Here is a 16151-nt window from a genome sequence, read left to right as displayed (position 1 = left end):
CATTTCTTCATCTATCCACCACCACTTCATCCCCATGACGACGTCCCTTGGTCCATTACAGTCCGCTCTGTTGTCTTTGCACACATTGACCAGGCTCTTATGGAGTTGACACCGCTGTCAAGCAGAGAGACGTCTGAGTGAGCGCTCGAGTGAAAAGAAGAAAATGACAAAATGTCGACATCAGCGTCCTCCATGCTTCGCTAGAGAGCCAGGGTCAAAGAGGAGATCCACACAGTTGTAACACCTACTTTAGTATCGGGATGAAAAACGGAAGAGAGAAGCTATAGTTCTTGTAATATCAGCTCCCTTGTGATGTCTATCTTCTACGTTTGCAAGACTGCAAAGCGATCAGTATGGCATACTTCAGTGGCTAAATTAAAAAAATGTCTATCACATGGTGGTGTTAAACACTGTGGTGTATCACTTAGTCCACTCATTGTATCTTTCTGCCCAATTAAGAAAACCAATCATTCGTTTCGTATTGGAAACGAACCTGGAATCCCTATTTCACTATTCACAGCAAAGGTCATCTAAAGTACAACTATCGGCAAATAATCGGGTCATCCAAGTGACCCAATTGTATGCCATGGCAATGACTTTTCACCAATTACTACTGAATTAAAACAGTGGAATTATTTTTATTACTTAGTGAATAAATAGCACTGAGTGCGCATATCCAATTTACTGTAATAAATTGCGTTTGAAGGAAAAGTAATTTTATTTATTACTCATTGTCATATTCCGGTTGAAGCCCTCGAATAGACCACAATAAATCCATTGAATGAACGGGGAAAGAAACTCTCCCACTCAATAAGTGAACATATCAATGGCGAAGGCCTTGCTGGGGTGAACTCTGCCCTCTCCTTCCAAATAAACCTTCGGGTTCACAATACCGAACGAGTGACCACTCATTGAGTTTTATCTTTAGTATTTATAGTAAGAGTTTGCAGTTAAATGAGGCACATTTTCTACTTTACAGTTACACACATTATGGCGAAAATTCGATCATTTACTGGAATTACCTTCCACTTGTACCGTAAGAGCCGTAAGAAGTTTTTATGAAATAAGCATAAAAACGCTCGTCTTCGAAAAGATGGATCGTTCGGCATAATAATTTCAAATTTTTGAATGGCACTACTAGCTTCTATTTTTATCCCCACGGATATATCCCTATTTCCGCCACCAAAATAGGATTTACGAGGGAGAAAAATCCAACCTTGTCCTTTTTTTCCGCCCTGCATACACAGGTATCCGTAGCGAGCATTGAATCTTTTCGAGCGGACGTCCGCGGCAGCGTGCGAGCTCCGTTCGGTGGAGTGGGGCAATGCATGCGTCGCGCCGATGTGCCCCGCTTCCATTGTGCGATCCAAACGGCGGGAAAGAAAAAACACAAAAGATATTCCCGAGCGCTTTTAAAACTCTCGGCGGAGCGGGACGACTGGCAGGGGGTGTGCTGTGGAGGGGGGCAAAAGGAGGTCGCATATTCGGAGGGAGGCTCCCGCATACATGTGTGATAAGGCGATTCCTTGGGGAAAGGGACAGCGGATAGGGGATCACCACAGAGGGGGCCCCTCGGCCACATTCCTTGGGTCTCCAAAACGGCGCCGCCGTTGCGTCAGTAGAGGGTGAATGGCCCAAAAAAAAGGGCCACGAATAGTTTTCACACCCTCGCCAGCAACTATTGGAGTCGAACTGAAAAGAAAACCCTCGGAGAGACATTCCGCAAGTGGAGACCGTTTCCGATCGCGGAAATATCCCTGCATGATCGTCTCCAGACAAGCACATTAAAGTCGAGTGCAACGCCAGGATCTGAAGAGGTTTTCGCGCACAATCACCTTACAACCGTTGAATTTTCGATGAAAGTATAGGTAATATTTCTCCGCAGTATTTTCTAATTTCAGTTTCTTTTGAGTGATATTTTCAAAGGGTGATTATTTCATTGGAACTACGACTCATATCGAGTAAAGTGATAAATCTGAGACACTCTTTACCTGTAAATCTGGGATATTATTAATCAGCTCCATACCATCTCCTCTAAAACAATACATTCAATCAAAAAAATCCGTGCTTCGTTGCCCCTCTACTATGTTTTTCCCTAAATATTTCGGTAAATGAATACGGCATTCAACAATTCCTTACCTACTATCACATATGGTGAAACACTAATGTTCTCACGATTTAGATGATAAAAAATCATTTCCCCTGTCCAATCAAAATTTCTACTTTCACATTCTTTGACGTATTCTTATTTCAACTATTTCTCAATACATTTTACGGCGCGCCGCGGCGTGTTGAGTTAAAGGGATGGAATTGCGCTTAATTATAACAGATAACTCTTAAATCGAAAATCAATTCAAAATTGACTAACTTGCGGTTTATTACAACCATTTTGCATATTTTATGTCAAATTCTTTCTCTGTAGTATATGTTCTGTAAATAAATAGTAACAAAACTAAGCCTTATGGATGAGATAGAATAATGCTTTTCGGTATAGAATATTAATGGTATATAAGTATAATAAAAAAACAATTCATGGGGTTAAAACAAAAACATGACTTTTTAGTAGAAAAAATGTACTCCCCGCGAGTCTACACCACACTTCTGGGATGAGTTAATCAGTGATTCATATCGGATGGTTTCAAAGGGTAGAGCCACAGGCATGCCTGCGCCCTTTAGAGAGGTAAAAGACACAGGCATGTAAATCACTAAATGTATTAGGAGTTTTGAGGACAGCTTCTTTCCTTGAGCCATTCAACAGTTTAAAAAGTTTTGACTGGATATTTCCGAAGGTCACAACTGAGATTCGAACACGGATCCATTCAGACAGATCCAATCGTAAGACTCACTAAACCCCCATATACGAATTGGATATACTCAATCAATGTCATGGTTCTATCGCCAGTTGTCTGAACTTTGAGCAGATGGATTGGTCACTTAAGGCATCTCCCTTCACGAGCACAGAGTCACACTTTCCCTGAGTATCTCATTAAATACAATACATCGGTGACGGCTAAAAAATAGCACCCTTTTTACACAGTGTGGCCATTTGTAAAAGCGGTACATCTACAGCGATCGGTCTCCAGTTTTGACGAGATGCTCGTAGCTACGAAACACATTCCCTCGATAATATTTATGGGAGCATAGCATAAGCATAACATTTAACTTTTTAGCATAGCACAGCGTATTCACAACGTTGGCTAAAGCGCAGAGTCTATTTGTTTAAAGTGGCCATAAAATTTACAAAGAAATCCTAATGAGAATCCGATAAAAAATTAAGAGAAAATTATAGGCCTCTAACTAAGACAGTTACTGCGACTGTGAATAAGATTCAACAATATTAATTAGTCCTTATTAGAAAGAATAGAATTTCCTTACATTACAAACTTCCCAGAGAATTATTTCCTTATATGCCCACACATTCTACAAATTTACAAGTTAAATGTGATTTTCACGTGAAATATTTTGAGACAACAAGAGAAAATTTCCACACGAGAAGCAAAAAACAAAAAAAAGGTATACCTTTAACGAGGGCACGAAAAAGAACCTTTCGGACGGTATGGATGCATAATGCAATGGTCAATGCGTGCAAAATGGTGCGATTTACCGCCTATTGTCGCACAAACAGGAGCATTCGCAGTGAGGTCGAACGAGAAATTCCTCCATCTATCGGAAAGGAACGATACTATGGGAAGGCGACCGGCGGCGTCCAGTCCCACGGGGCAAAAGGGCTCTCTCTTTTTTTTTTATTCCTTCCTTCTTTTTTTTCTCCATTTCCACCACTTTTCGCAACGAGGTGGATGAAGAGGGGTGGGTCGCGGAAGGGAAGGTCTTTATCCACCCGCTCGCCATAATGTTTATTTTCCCAGCGACCAAATGGAGTCCTCAGGGAGCGGGGCATGGCCGGGAGGGATAGAGGGAGGACAGGGGGTGGCGGGGGTCGAGGGGTGGGAAGCTCCCGTAGTTGGGCGACGAGAGAGAGAGAGAGAGAGAACAAGAGTAGCAAAGACAAGGAAACCTTCACTCCATTTGAGAAGCGTGAGAGGATGGAAAAAAAGAAAGGAAAGAAAAAATGAAAAAAAAAAGTGGAGAGAAACGGAGCATGGTCCAGCTCCCTCATGTCTTCCATCGCTTCGCGGACTCGATTCAAAATGAGGTTCCAAACGGTGATTACTACACAAATATCCACCTTAAAATCCCCTCTACATTCTCCAGCCTTGAAAAAACAATTTTTAAGACAGTTTGACGACGGGTATTTTACGAAATTTTAACCCTTAACAGAGATGACAAATTAACACAGTCTAACCCAATATTGCTTCTAAGGAGCATCAAAAATCTATACATTTGAAAAGAAAAATAAACAACCTCGGTAACTTTTTACCGGAAATTATTTATTGGCACACCGCGTTTCGACGCTGAGACGTCATACTCAAGCACATTCGTTCATTTGTGCTGTTAAGTTTAATGGCGAAATATACAGCTGCCACAATAATTATGATTGAGTAGAAAATTTTCACGATTTTAAAATGAGAAGTTTTGAAATTTAATTTCTCCCAGAAGAAGCCTTTGGTTAGAGAGGGTTAACCGAGTGAATTAAAATGGAAATTTTAATAAACAAAAGGAAGCAAAATCACTATGTAATAATTAGCTTTAATACAAAGGAATACCATCTGAATAGGTTGTGCAAATGGTGGTTCCCAAACGGTGATTACAACACTAGTGTCCACCAAAAAATCCCCTCAACATTCTCCAGGGCTGCCACTCAATTTTCCAGACTTTATGAATGAAGTTTATTTCACCGAATATTTGCCGTTGCCATAGATGATAAATTCATCGAATACAGTTACATGGAAATTTTAAAAAAGAAAATGGACTAAAATCACGACATTAAAGTTAAGTCTAAGGTTTTCGCGGCGTTTCTCCAAATGAGTCTCGGCTTTTGTGCTTTCTTCCGCGTTGAGTTGTCCATAGGTGATGACAATTTCTCCAGCCATTCTGCTGGCGTCTTCAGGTCAGAAGTCAGAACTCAACGCGGAGGAATGCCCGAAAGCCGAGACTCATGATATTAAAGTGATTTTTGAGTTTGCAAATTTCAGAGATAAATATGTAAGCCAATACGTGACAATAATACGAAAAATCACCATTTTACTGCGACTGTGAATAAGATTCAGCAATGTTAATTAGTCCTTATTAGAAAGAATAGAATTTCCTTACATTACAAACTTCCCAGAGAATTATTTCCTTTTATCCCCACACATTCTACAAATTTACAAGTTAAATGTGATTTTCACGTGAAATATTTCGTCGCACATTCATAGCTTTGTTGACCAAGCCGTAGTAGTAATATATTCGACCCGTGTCTTACAAGTAACTGCCTTCAAGTCGACACAATCATCTGGGCCGAGAATCGATCCACTGACCTTTGGATTTCCGGGCCATTACGCAAGACCGCCAAGTTCTCTTAAATAGGCGATTCCATGAAAATTTACGGAGGAGAAAGCTGCAATATCTTAGGCCTAAATACACTGGAAGTTCTGGTAACCTATATGGTCTCCGCAGAAGTCCGTGGATTCCAAAGATCCGTGGACGGATTCCGGGTTCAGTTTAATGTTATCCAGATAGTAATTGTTGAAAATGTCACCACCTTTCAAGGAGCAAGTTTGAAAAAACTACACGGCTGAATCGCTTCCCTGTTAAAGTAAGTTGGATGGGCAACTCTCAAGTGCGTATCAAAGTCTACATCCTTCGATAGAAGTGTGCCTCGCGTAAAGGTAGTATTAGGCTGCTGCACAAAAATGATCCCTTTTTACAATTATTATATTCGTTCTGAACATTATCTTCGACCTCTATGCCCTTGATGGCATTATTTCCTTCGAAATAGTCCGAAAACCTCAGCATTTAAAAGAAGTTACATCGGAAGTCGCTTGCAGAAGGTAACGTGCATTTTAATTTACCAGTGTAAAGCTGGCTTAAGGATGAGTTACAGACCAACGTAAAACGTTTTCAGCACGAAATATGCGGCGCAGTGATAACCTTTGGAAAGCTCTTGTAACAGCCCTTGTATCTGATAGGATATTTAAAGTTGGATTTTCGGGATCACTTAAAGATAGACCACCGCCTAAGATTCATTTTTTTTGCATGAATAACGCCCGTGGTGGAGGTGAGCTGCCTGAAAATAATTGTCTACATCAGCCTATTGATGATCTCTGCATGACACCAGAGGCATGTGAAGATAAATCACCACGAAAATAAGGATAAACGTAACAGGAAATATTAATTTCATAATAGTAATGGCTGTGGGAGAGAACTCAGTATGAATTTTCCGACTGTTAGACAAAGTTTCTAAGCTTCATCCACACCTATATACCACCCCGTGAGCAGCAACAATTCGAGTACCCTAGGAGGTGCTGGGTCAAACCAGTTAACTGTTTGAAATGCTTAAATTTATATTTAGAGCTGAGAATTCAAATGAGGTGATTACTTCAAATTCAAACACTGATGCTATGTTTTCCTGAATTATTTAAAAATAGAAATAGAGACAGACACAAAGGAATCAATGTTTGGAGCAAAACTGAGCGTTAAGTTTTTTCATTGAATGAAAACACGAGTTCCCTAAAATCTTCTACTTATGATACAAATTATTCCCTGATATAACTATTACATGCGTTTTGAAATAGCTTGGAGTATTGGCAAGGCAAACTCATACCATGGCGAACACTGACGTGGTACTGAAGGTGTGAGTCGCACATTTTTCAGTGTAAGTTTCCCTAAAAAAGCAACTTTGATATAATTTAAGGAAATTAATATCAGTTAGACACAAGCGGAAGTGCATCGCTTGCAGAAAACAGCAGCCAATGACACGCTGCTTACTTCCGATATATTTTCTCTGCTCAAATTCTTAATTAAATCGCATACAAGTACTGCCAATACAAAAAAACCCACCTTCATAAAACAGTAATGAACTTCCCGACCGACATAATTAATAGGTGCACAACTAAGTTGACCATTGAAATGACCGTCTTTGAAGTGACGCGTCGGAACCAATTATGGCACGTTGTTTCACTTTGGGCAGCATCTTCGTAAACTTTTTGGAGCTCTAAATGCGCTTCTGTCACCGATTTCTTCGGGTAAAAGAAGTAAATAAACACTACCCTTAAATTACGGTTACTTGGCAAAAACTCAGACATATTCACGCAACAATTAGGATATGATGCCATAGCAAACTCACCATTGTCGTATAGCGGTTTGCTTGCCATTTGTCGAAGCTTGGTTCATGACGTTTCCAGTATGTTAATATCGACCAGAAATCACTGCTGGAGTAAAGGGCGTATCCAGGATCAAAACTATGGTTGTTCAAGTTGTAGGTAAGATTTAAGAATGGAAAAGAAGAATGAAATCAACATTATAAGGAAACTGTGACACTTCTTAATTAGTTTTTAAAATTATTTACTTGAAAAAAAATATCATTTTTCTTAAAGACATTAGCGTTTTTTGCTTCTAGGGGGGGTGGCTGCCCCCTCCTGCCCCTCGCTGGGTACGCCCATGGCTGGAGTCATCTTCTAAAAACAGCGGGAACTTGGTTGCGCATATAATATTTATTCTCTTTAGAAAGCACTTGTTATTCATCGTCTATTCTAACTCATTAGAAAAACCTCGCATACTGTTCGGTGGGAAGGCAGAGAGTATAAAACGCCCCTTGCCAGGAGGCATTTAGATCGGCAGGAGTGGAAGTTCGGAATGTATCGCTCATCTCAAGATGTCCCCGGATTTATGTTCGACAACGTAGACTCAATAAGTCGCTCACGTTGGAAAAGAGACGGGTGGAAAGCTCAAATGAGCCGATTCTCAATTCCACCATCGACTGCCCTGCATTGCTCTCTTTTATCAATTTTAAAGTTCCACCCCGCCCTATCCGTTCTCATCCCCTAACCCACATGCCCATTCCTAGACTTTCACTCACTAAACGTTCGTTTTTCTACCGCATTCCTTCTGTGTTGAACTCACTCCCTCCTCACATCGACCCCTTTGCACTTCCATTGAAATCCTTCGTAAGCCTTTCCCTATCCTATCTGTCACTGAAGTAGTCTGTACCTGCAGTTTCTTGTTGTCCTTTTGCTTTTGTAAATGTAATTATTGTTTTCTACTCGTTATATTGCGTCGTCGTCCTCTAATTTACGTATTGTTACCTGGCCACTATGAAATGGCAAGTATATGCTGTATGTGGTTCTCTTTCTTTAAAACAAAAAATATATAAAAAAGATATAGGGATGTCCTTCGGGAGAGGAATAAGCAGAACTGAGTTGAGCCAGGACGTACGAGGGAAAGAGAAGGAGTGAATGGGGGCGCAGAGCGATGATAATGGGTGCGATACCTCCTTCCCCTCCCACTTTTACTGAAGTGGATTTCGGAGGGGGGGGGGATTTGAGAGTATGCATGGGGGGATTGTGCGTGGAAGAAGAAAATTGGGGAGGGGGGAGGGGCTGGTGGTGTGGGGGTCAGGTTGGGCCATTTGAACTTGAGCGGCTGGGTAAGGTCGTCGCTCACCCACCCGGAAATGCGTAATAAAGAACGGTCTGTGTGTGGGGGAGGGAGGAGGACAAGGGGAGGGATGCTGGATAGAGAGAGAGATGTGTAGCCAAGCAACGGAGCGGGCAGAAGGGAGCAATAGCACGCTCCAATGGCGACAAATTGTGCGCCCTCCATTCCACCTCTTCAAGTGGAGAGGGATGGTGGGGGGGAGGGGGGGAGAGGTTGGTTCTACATTCTGATCCACCCCTTTAACATCATCTTTGTCATTCACCTCCCATTTCGGAGGCAGCGGCCGCAGCGAACGTGAAACATGGTCATCCTGCACACGCGCAATAGAAATAAGTCGATTGTTTAAGGATAATATCCTTCACGCAATACAAAACTGCAGTGAACAGCTTGATGCCTTCCCCTAATAGTCTACATATAGATAGACTACACAGTGTTAGTAGTTAATATCCATAATTATGAAATTATTATGAATTCAATGAAACTTCAACTAATTGGCTATCCGAAACCCAACTAACAATGGACGAACCAAGAAGGAAGTGGTAGAAAAGCCCCAGCGAATAGGGCATTCTCCAAAAAGAGAAGTCTTCTTACAGCTGAAAATATAAGCTTAGAAATTACTTGGTAGGTCTTACATTTGGAACGTTCTTCTTTATGATAGTGAAGCATGGACGAGCTTGTAAGCAGCGAAAAAAAAATTAAAGATGCCGGATTTCAAAAAGCAATGTTAGAGATGAATTTCAAACGAATATATCGTGTGCGTAATGAGGAAGTTCTGGGAAGAGTAGGAGAGAAGTCTTGTGAAAATTTTTGGCTAAATTTGATCGGCCACAGGATATAGACAGGAGGGTAAATCATATTATAAAAATGACTGAAAGAGACCCCACATTTCAGCGGCCGATCATTCGATTTTAAAACGAAGAACGCCTTATACGAGCTCTTTTATTTCTGCGTAGACTGATGACAAGTAAAATATATTTCTGTGAATAATAACTCAATTGGATAAGCCTAAGAAATGGAATTTGAGCGCATATTCCTGGTCGCTACACGTTCACGCCGACTTTACAGCTTTTTAGTAACAAAGCAGATTGAGGTATCGTAATTTCCTTCATAAATGTTGTAGCTAAAGGCTTCAAATTTCTCTGCTAGGCTCCTAGTTCCTGCGGTCATTAGTTGATGCCAAAGTAAATACTCGTTCTTTCTGACCTGTGCACCCGAACTATCGATCAAAATCGAATGCCCGGTCTTTGACGCATTGGTCTTCAAACTCGGGTGATACGGATAGTACTCGTCCCGCAACATATTCTCCGAAATCCATTCGACATCCCGCACCTATCCCCATTCAGTGGACCATTATCGGACCCTCCGCGCGCATAAATCACTGGAATTGGAGCGACCCACTCGCCTGGCAATACGTTTAAGACGAAATGGAATCACAAAAGCCCGTCGGTTGCCTTCCGCGAAACACAGGACGACAGAATGATAAGCGACGCTCAAGACCGCGACTTATCGGGAAAAGGACGAGAAATAGTTCGGAGAAGTCATTCCAAGAAGGAGGGTCAAGAGGGAGCGCTCAAGTGTCACGCAGGCACATTTTGGACCCCCTTCTACGCAAAAAAATGATTTTTTCCGAGCACCACTTTCTTACTTTGGGTTTTTAGATTTTTTAAAGGTGTGCTTTACATGAATAACACTATATTTTTTATTATTTTTTAAGTGTCCCATTAGCATTGCCACAAGAGTTACATGAAATAGCGTACTATATAATCAATTTTGGATTATGCATTAATATATTGTTATTATTAGCCGGCGTGAAGCCATATATTTATTATTCCCGGTCCTTCTGTATACTTCACAATACGCTCTACTCGACCAATTCTATTTTCCTCCGTAGAACACTATGAGTTTCCTTCCCGTCTACCGCAAGGAATGCATTGGCGCCACTCCCTACAATCAATAGTAAACAAAGACATCTGTAGACTCTTTTGTGTGCTTTGTAACACTTGAACGCACTCTTATTGCTATAGTTCTGATTCGCAATATCTCGGAAGTCTTTCAACCTTTTTTCGAGGACAATGTCCTATAAAGAGGTTTCCCACTTGTATATTCCACAACTGAAAGGTAGATCGTAGAAAAGTGAATAGCAGCAAGGATGTAAATGCATGCATATAAAAATAAAACAAGGAATTGATCATTGATCATGATGGAGTTAAGAGCGCATGTCAACACGGAGGGTATGAGAGGGAAAAATATTTAGAAACTAATAGAATGCCTTAGAAAAATACCGATTTCACATACCAAATTAGTATGATTGAATATAAACAAAATTATGAAACGCGAGAGTGGGAAATGTACTGTTCGCGGATGAAGAATACATTCAGATATCACTGCACCAGGAAGAAAACCTTTTCTTGGATAACAACCAGAGCTGATCTTTAATCACTAAGGCTCTCCATATATTGCAGAACTTAAAAATTAGGTTAAGGCTATACGAATGCAAGTTTCAAAATATCTCGTGGAAATATGTACTTAGTATTCCGCATGCAGCGCACGGGAAGCGTCTCTCGGTCCTTGATGCATATGGATGGATTTTTAGGAATAGTAACAATCGGTGTCGCAAGAAAGGTAGCAGGGATACACAAACCAGAGGTAGGCATGGTCTCCAATTCTTGGCGTTGCCATGGAGACCGCTCCGCTGCAACATCGCAGTCGGCGGAGGAGACAGAACCACGGTTGGATTACTCCATCGCCATGGAACGTGCCTCCGTCAATGCAAGTGGAGTTTACGTGGAAACCTATGCACGTTCTGGCCCAATACAATCTATCACTTTGGAGAATGAAAGATGAAGAACTTAAGGCGATAGAATGCACTACTCCAAATAAAGTCCAGTCTAGATTGTAGTCTCTCCCCCCCCCCCCTCTCTCTGCATTGGCCAATGTCGATCAAAATCGTTTGAAAAATAAAATTGGTGAAGGGTTCATAGACTGCAAAAATGACTTGGGCACCCTTTTAAACCTACGGTTCCACACGTTGGTTATGATGACCCGACGTTTAACTCTATGACATTTGACCTCCGCATTAGCCTTGGATATCAATGAGTGGATAAAACGGGTATTTGGACAATACCAATGAATTGGGCACCCTTTCAAACCTATGGATCGATACCTTTGTTGGTATGCAATTCCTTTTGCCACCGCTGTGACCTTACTGGTCCAACGGTTATATTTTCGTAAATAAAGTGTTGTTTTCGGTTTTCTCGTGTCCGAAAATCTAAGAATTGACATCTTGGTCAATTAAATTCAGACTTTTTTCTATCTCGATTTCTTTTAACACTGAAACCCCATAAGGCAAATTCAAAATTTTGGTTTGGACCCTAATTGTGAGGTCAAAAGTTCAAAATTTTGACAATTTGCTTACACTCAGCAAAACTTAGGACCTTTCCCCATAAGTATTTATTCCAATTTTCACGAACATTGCTCGACGCGAAGTTAATAAAATAAGAGGTCGAAAATGAAAGAGGACCTGTGGGACAGTCTGTATACTGCGCCCAAAGGTAAACAACAGCTAGGAATTATTTCTCCTATTTTGAGTGGCCCGATTGCTGAGAGAAGCAGTGCAAGACTGCACTGCGCGTTTCGTCAAAAAGTGCAACGGGTGTACAGACAGCGTTACGCAGATATTAAGCGAATTAGGCTGGGAGCCGTTGGAGACTCGGTGGCTGCGCGCTAGGCTTAGATTGATTGAACAATTGAGAATGGATATCTTTAAGAGCGACACGGAGAACATAATATTAGAGCCACACTATATTTCCAGGCCCGCTAGAAGCGATAAATTGCGAAAGATGTTTTTCAGAACGGATAGATATGGGAATTCGTTTTTTCCCCGAACCATAAAGGACTTTAATAAATGCTAGTCCCAACTTCGTAGAGCACTTCATTTTTATGCGTAGAAGGCTGGTGTCCAAACATCTCCTGCCACACGCTTTTTAGGCGGCTTGCGGGGTATTATGCAGATGTAGAAGAGGCGAGGGCCTCAATCACGCACGCACGATCTCGCCTCGCCTTAACTCTCCACTTCCTCGCAACTTGATCTTCAATTGGTGAGCAGGAGCGGTGACGCCCGCAAACCAAGTCGGAGCCAATCATTGTATTCCAGCCCATCACGAGTGCACGCAGACACAATCACACGCCCCGCTCTGCAGCGAAAGCACGTTCACACGCACCCAGGCAGATCACGGCCGAAGCGGACTCGCAATGAACGCGCTCGACTCCGCTCGGAGCGACATCTGTCTCTCTCGTGATCATGTAGCACCTCGCGTCGCAAACATTCACTCAGTAAGTTGCTTATATTTATCTCTTTTCGACAAAGCCTTAAACATGTGTAGGTACTTATCAGGTTTCGTTTTTGAATCAATAATCAGGCGATCAATTGATGGTTAGAAGTGAATTCGATAATTTTGTGCTCAAAACTCACAGAATCATTTTAGATCCTTTCCTGGAAATACCTACAGAGTAATGTTAGGTAATGTCGTTTGGTAACAGTTTTTGAGCATAAATTAAGCTATATTGAGGAGAATTTGTCATTACATGATGATTTACTTCAATGATGTAGGTCTCTTTGTTATAAAGGGTAGCCGTGGATCCAGGATTGGGCCGAGGGGGAACTAGTTGGGGGCATGAGGAGTAATTTCCTAGCAGTATTTCGAGTACGAGCAAAATTATCATTTACCTAGCGTAAATTTGATACCAAACGGGGAGGTTATAGCCTCCCCAGCCCCTCTGGTAGAGGGTCGTCATAATTGGCATGTTAATTTTTACTTTCGCATTCGGGCAACAACTGCTTTGATTCAGTCTAAATTTTTACCATTAGCTCACTTTATTTGTTTCGTGATGCTCCATTTTTATAGCAATATATGCCTCGTACACTATATGTCATTTTCAATATATTTGTAAAAAAATGACAGAGTGTACGAGGCATAGTGTAGCCGAAGCCATTACCCTAAAATTACCGAAAACTCAACTGCCTATCACGGCAGGGGAGTAATATATTACCAAGTATGGAAATTACCATTTTTTGTCTATATTTTATCATAGAAACTATGCTGAGCACTGTATTAATACTATCGCATTATTTCCTCTCCTCTCCACAGTTTGGGTGAATAGCTGAGGCAGTGCCGTCGCATTCCAGCCGAGATCCACGGAGCAGAGACGTCATCGTCCTCTCGAAGCGGACGGCGCGACGATTCCAAGCACGATCAGCGGAGAGGGAGGAGAGAGGAGGAGGCGGAGCGGAGAGAGGACGGACTCGCAGCATCCGCAAAAACACCCTCCCCCGAGCACTTCAGCGGATGGAGCGAGCGACTGCTTATTCGTGAAGGAACGTGGTGCGATTCTCACCAGTGGGAGAGGATTCCGAGTGCGAGACGAGGAGCCAACTACCGAGTTGTTCCATCACTGCTCTTTTTTTTAAACTCGCACGCGACATGTAACATTAATCGAAAAACCTTGAGCAGGACGACGTGTAAAAAAAGTCAGGAAAGCGTTCTCCACTGCCAGTGACTTGTGCTTCCGTAAAGTGAAGGAACGTGGAAATATTCTTATTTGGCAAGAACCAATGGTGTGTTAGTGAGTGAAAAAGGTGATAAACCTACTAAAAATCTGTTCCGTCTCTCATTTTGTGGTAATAACGCGGGAGGTGAAGTAAAATCGAAAAGCCTTGAGTAGAGCGCCATGTAGTGCAACCGAAAAAAAAACAAAGGACGCATTACTATTCGAGTTTTCGTAGTCTTCGTGCTCACCAGCATAGAATTAGGCCCTACTTAAAGGAAGACAAGAGGAATATGACGTCTAAGTACGGCGCAGCGAGTGCAAAGCGAGGAGAAATGACTGAGTGCTCAAATCGCATCGTTCAGAAAGCTGGAGGAAAGTGTGGTGGAGAGTGGGAGCCAATACCTAGTTCAGTGTTTCGTTTTTAAATGTCTATAATATTTATTGCACAGAGGAAAAGTATCCAGCACATCCATTTTAGCCTATCAGTGCTACTGTGAGTATCCGCAAACACTTTGGAATATGGCGTCGACGAGGGCGATGTGTCCATTCGCCGTTTGTCTGGTCCTCCTCTGCTGCCAGGGAGTCATGGGCCAAGTGTCATGGACACACATATACGTGGACGGAAACAGTGAGTTAACCCACTATGGGCAATCACTCTCTAATTGCATGCTAATTACTGAGAGTTTAATACCATGTTTTCAATTTGATCCCATGTCAATGCTTTGAATTTATTTTGTATTCAAGATTCCTAGCATCGTACGATCACCTTATTCCAGTGTGAACATGACATGATAGTTCTCGTAGATAAAAATATCCATCATAATGCACATGTTGGTGTATCTATATACATTTACAGAGCCTTAACGTTCTCCTATGGTTTTATATTATTTCACAACTGACGTGGGAGACATTGAAAGCACCAAAACCAATATCCAACACGCATAAATGTCTTCGCCGTAGACCTTGTCTAATTTGCAACTTGCTTCTCATTAATTTTAGTGTGGTATTTAAATTGAAAAATAACCATTACGGCTCAATGAAACACTACGCTCTGCCTTTCCCCCTAACTCATTACAAAGAAAATTAATCGCACTTCTTTCTTGCTGAAGGATTTTATCCTGTCGCATGAGACCGATAATGTATATTTTCTGAAGGAAAGAAGCACTTGTTTTTCAAAAACTTGCGGAAAAGCAAGCCTCCTTTTCATACTCTCCGGAGCAACATCCGTGAAAGAAATTGGCAATTACCGCAAAATTATGATAACGCTGTAATAGATGTGGGGTGGAAGATAGCTCTATGTTCTCTGGAAGCCGTTTTATACCTACCGAGGGAGGAGATGAGTCACGTACTTAGCGAGAGACGTGAGAGAACAATTTATCACCATGATCATAAAGGGCGGATGTTTATAGCGAAAAAACTGCTGGACAAAATAATTTACATCGTAGCATCGCCGATGGCTCGGATACCGTAAAAACGATGCTGAAAAAATATAGATAATGATGGTTAAATATTTTTTACCATCACCACTAACATGGTCACTATTTAAACACGCATTTTGCGAGTTTATGACTATTTACAATGCTCCTTGCCTCTTCTAAACGCTCTACCGTTTGTAAATCGTTCTTCGCGCAGGCATAATTGTTAAGTTTGTTGAAAACCCCGATGCAAAAGGCCAATAATTTGTGCTTTTTTTGGTGGTTTGGTAATAAATAAAGAAATAAAATAACTAACTAGACGCCCATTTGGTAACGTTGATAAATTATTCGGATGAATATGAGTCCCTCCTCAAGCATTCTCTCATTAAAGGACCAAACAATCACATAATTCTCGCCTTTCAATCGCTGAAAATATTGCCTCTCAGTCTTTCGAGTACCTAAAAGACAGAATTAGCGTACAGTGTAGACATATGGAAAAACGAGAGAGAGCTAACTAGAATGTGAGTGAGTTAGACTCAACCTACTGCTTTCAAAAAGATTTACGTGAAGACAAATTCAGGGAGACTTCCTTTTCCCCAAATTCCAAAGCGCGCTGCTCTATTTTAAAAGTGTTTTATGGGAATAAAAACGTAA

General features: G+C 41.5%; 1 protein-coding gene across 4 annotated transcripts in view; it reads left to right on the top strand.

Annotated features, from left to right (window-relative positions):
• Positions 1-16151, top strand: part of LOC124158017 — a 740388-nt gene that overhangs the window by 243640 nt on the left and 480597 nt on the right. For 3 of the 4 annotated variants that reach the window (XM_046533161.1, XM_046533162.1, XM_046533160.1), the window contains one exon: positions 13683-14710. In XM_046533161.1, coding sequence (XP_046389117.1) covers positions 14602-14710 — 109 coding nt within the window. In that variant the 5' untranslated portion in view covers positions 13683-14601. Of the gene's footprint in view, positions 1-12769; positions 12868-13682; positions 14711-16151 lie in introns of those variants that run through there. The other variant, XM_046533163.1, reaches the window with a different exon arrangement.

This window comes from Ischnura elegans, chromosome 4, assembly GCF_921293095.1.
Source record: "Ischnura elegans chromosome 4, ioIscEleg1.1, whole genome shotgun sequence".
NCBI classification, from domain to species: Eukaryota; Metazoa; Arthropoda; class Insecta; order Odonata; family Coenagrionidae; genus Ischnura; species Ischnura elegans.
This window is presented reverse-complemented; position numbering and strand designations above follow the sequence as displayed.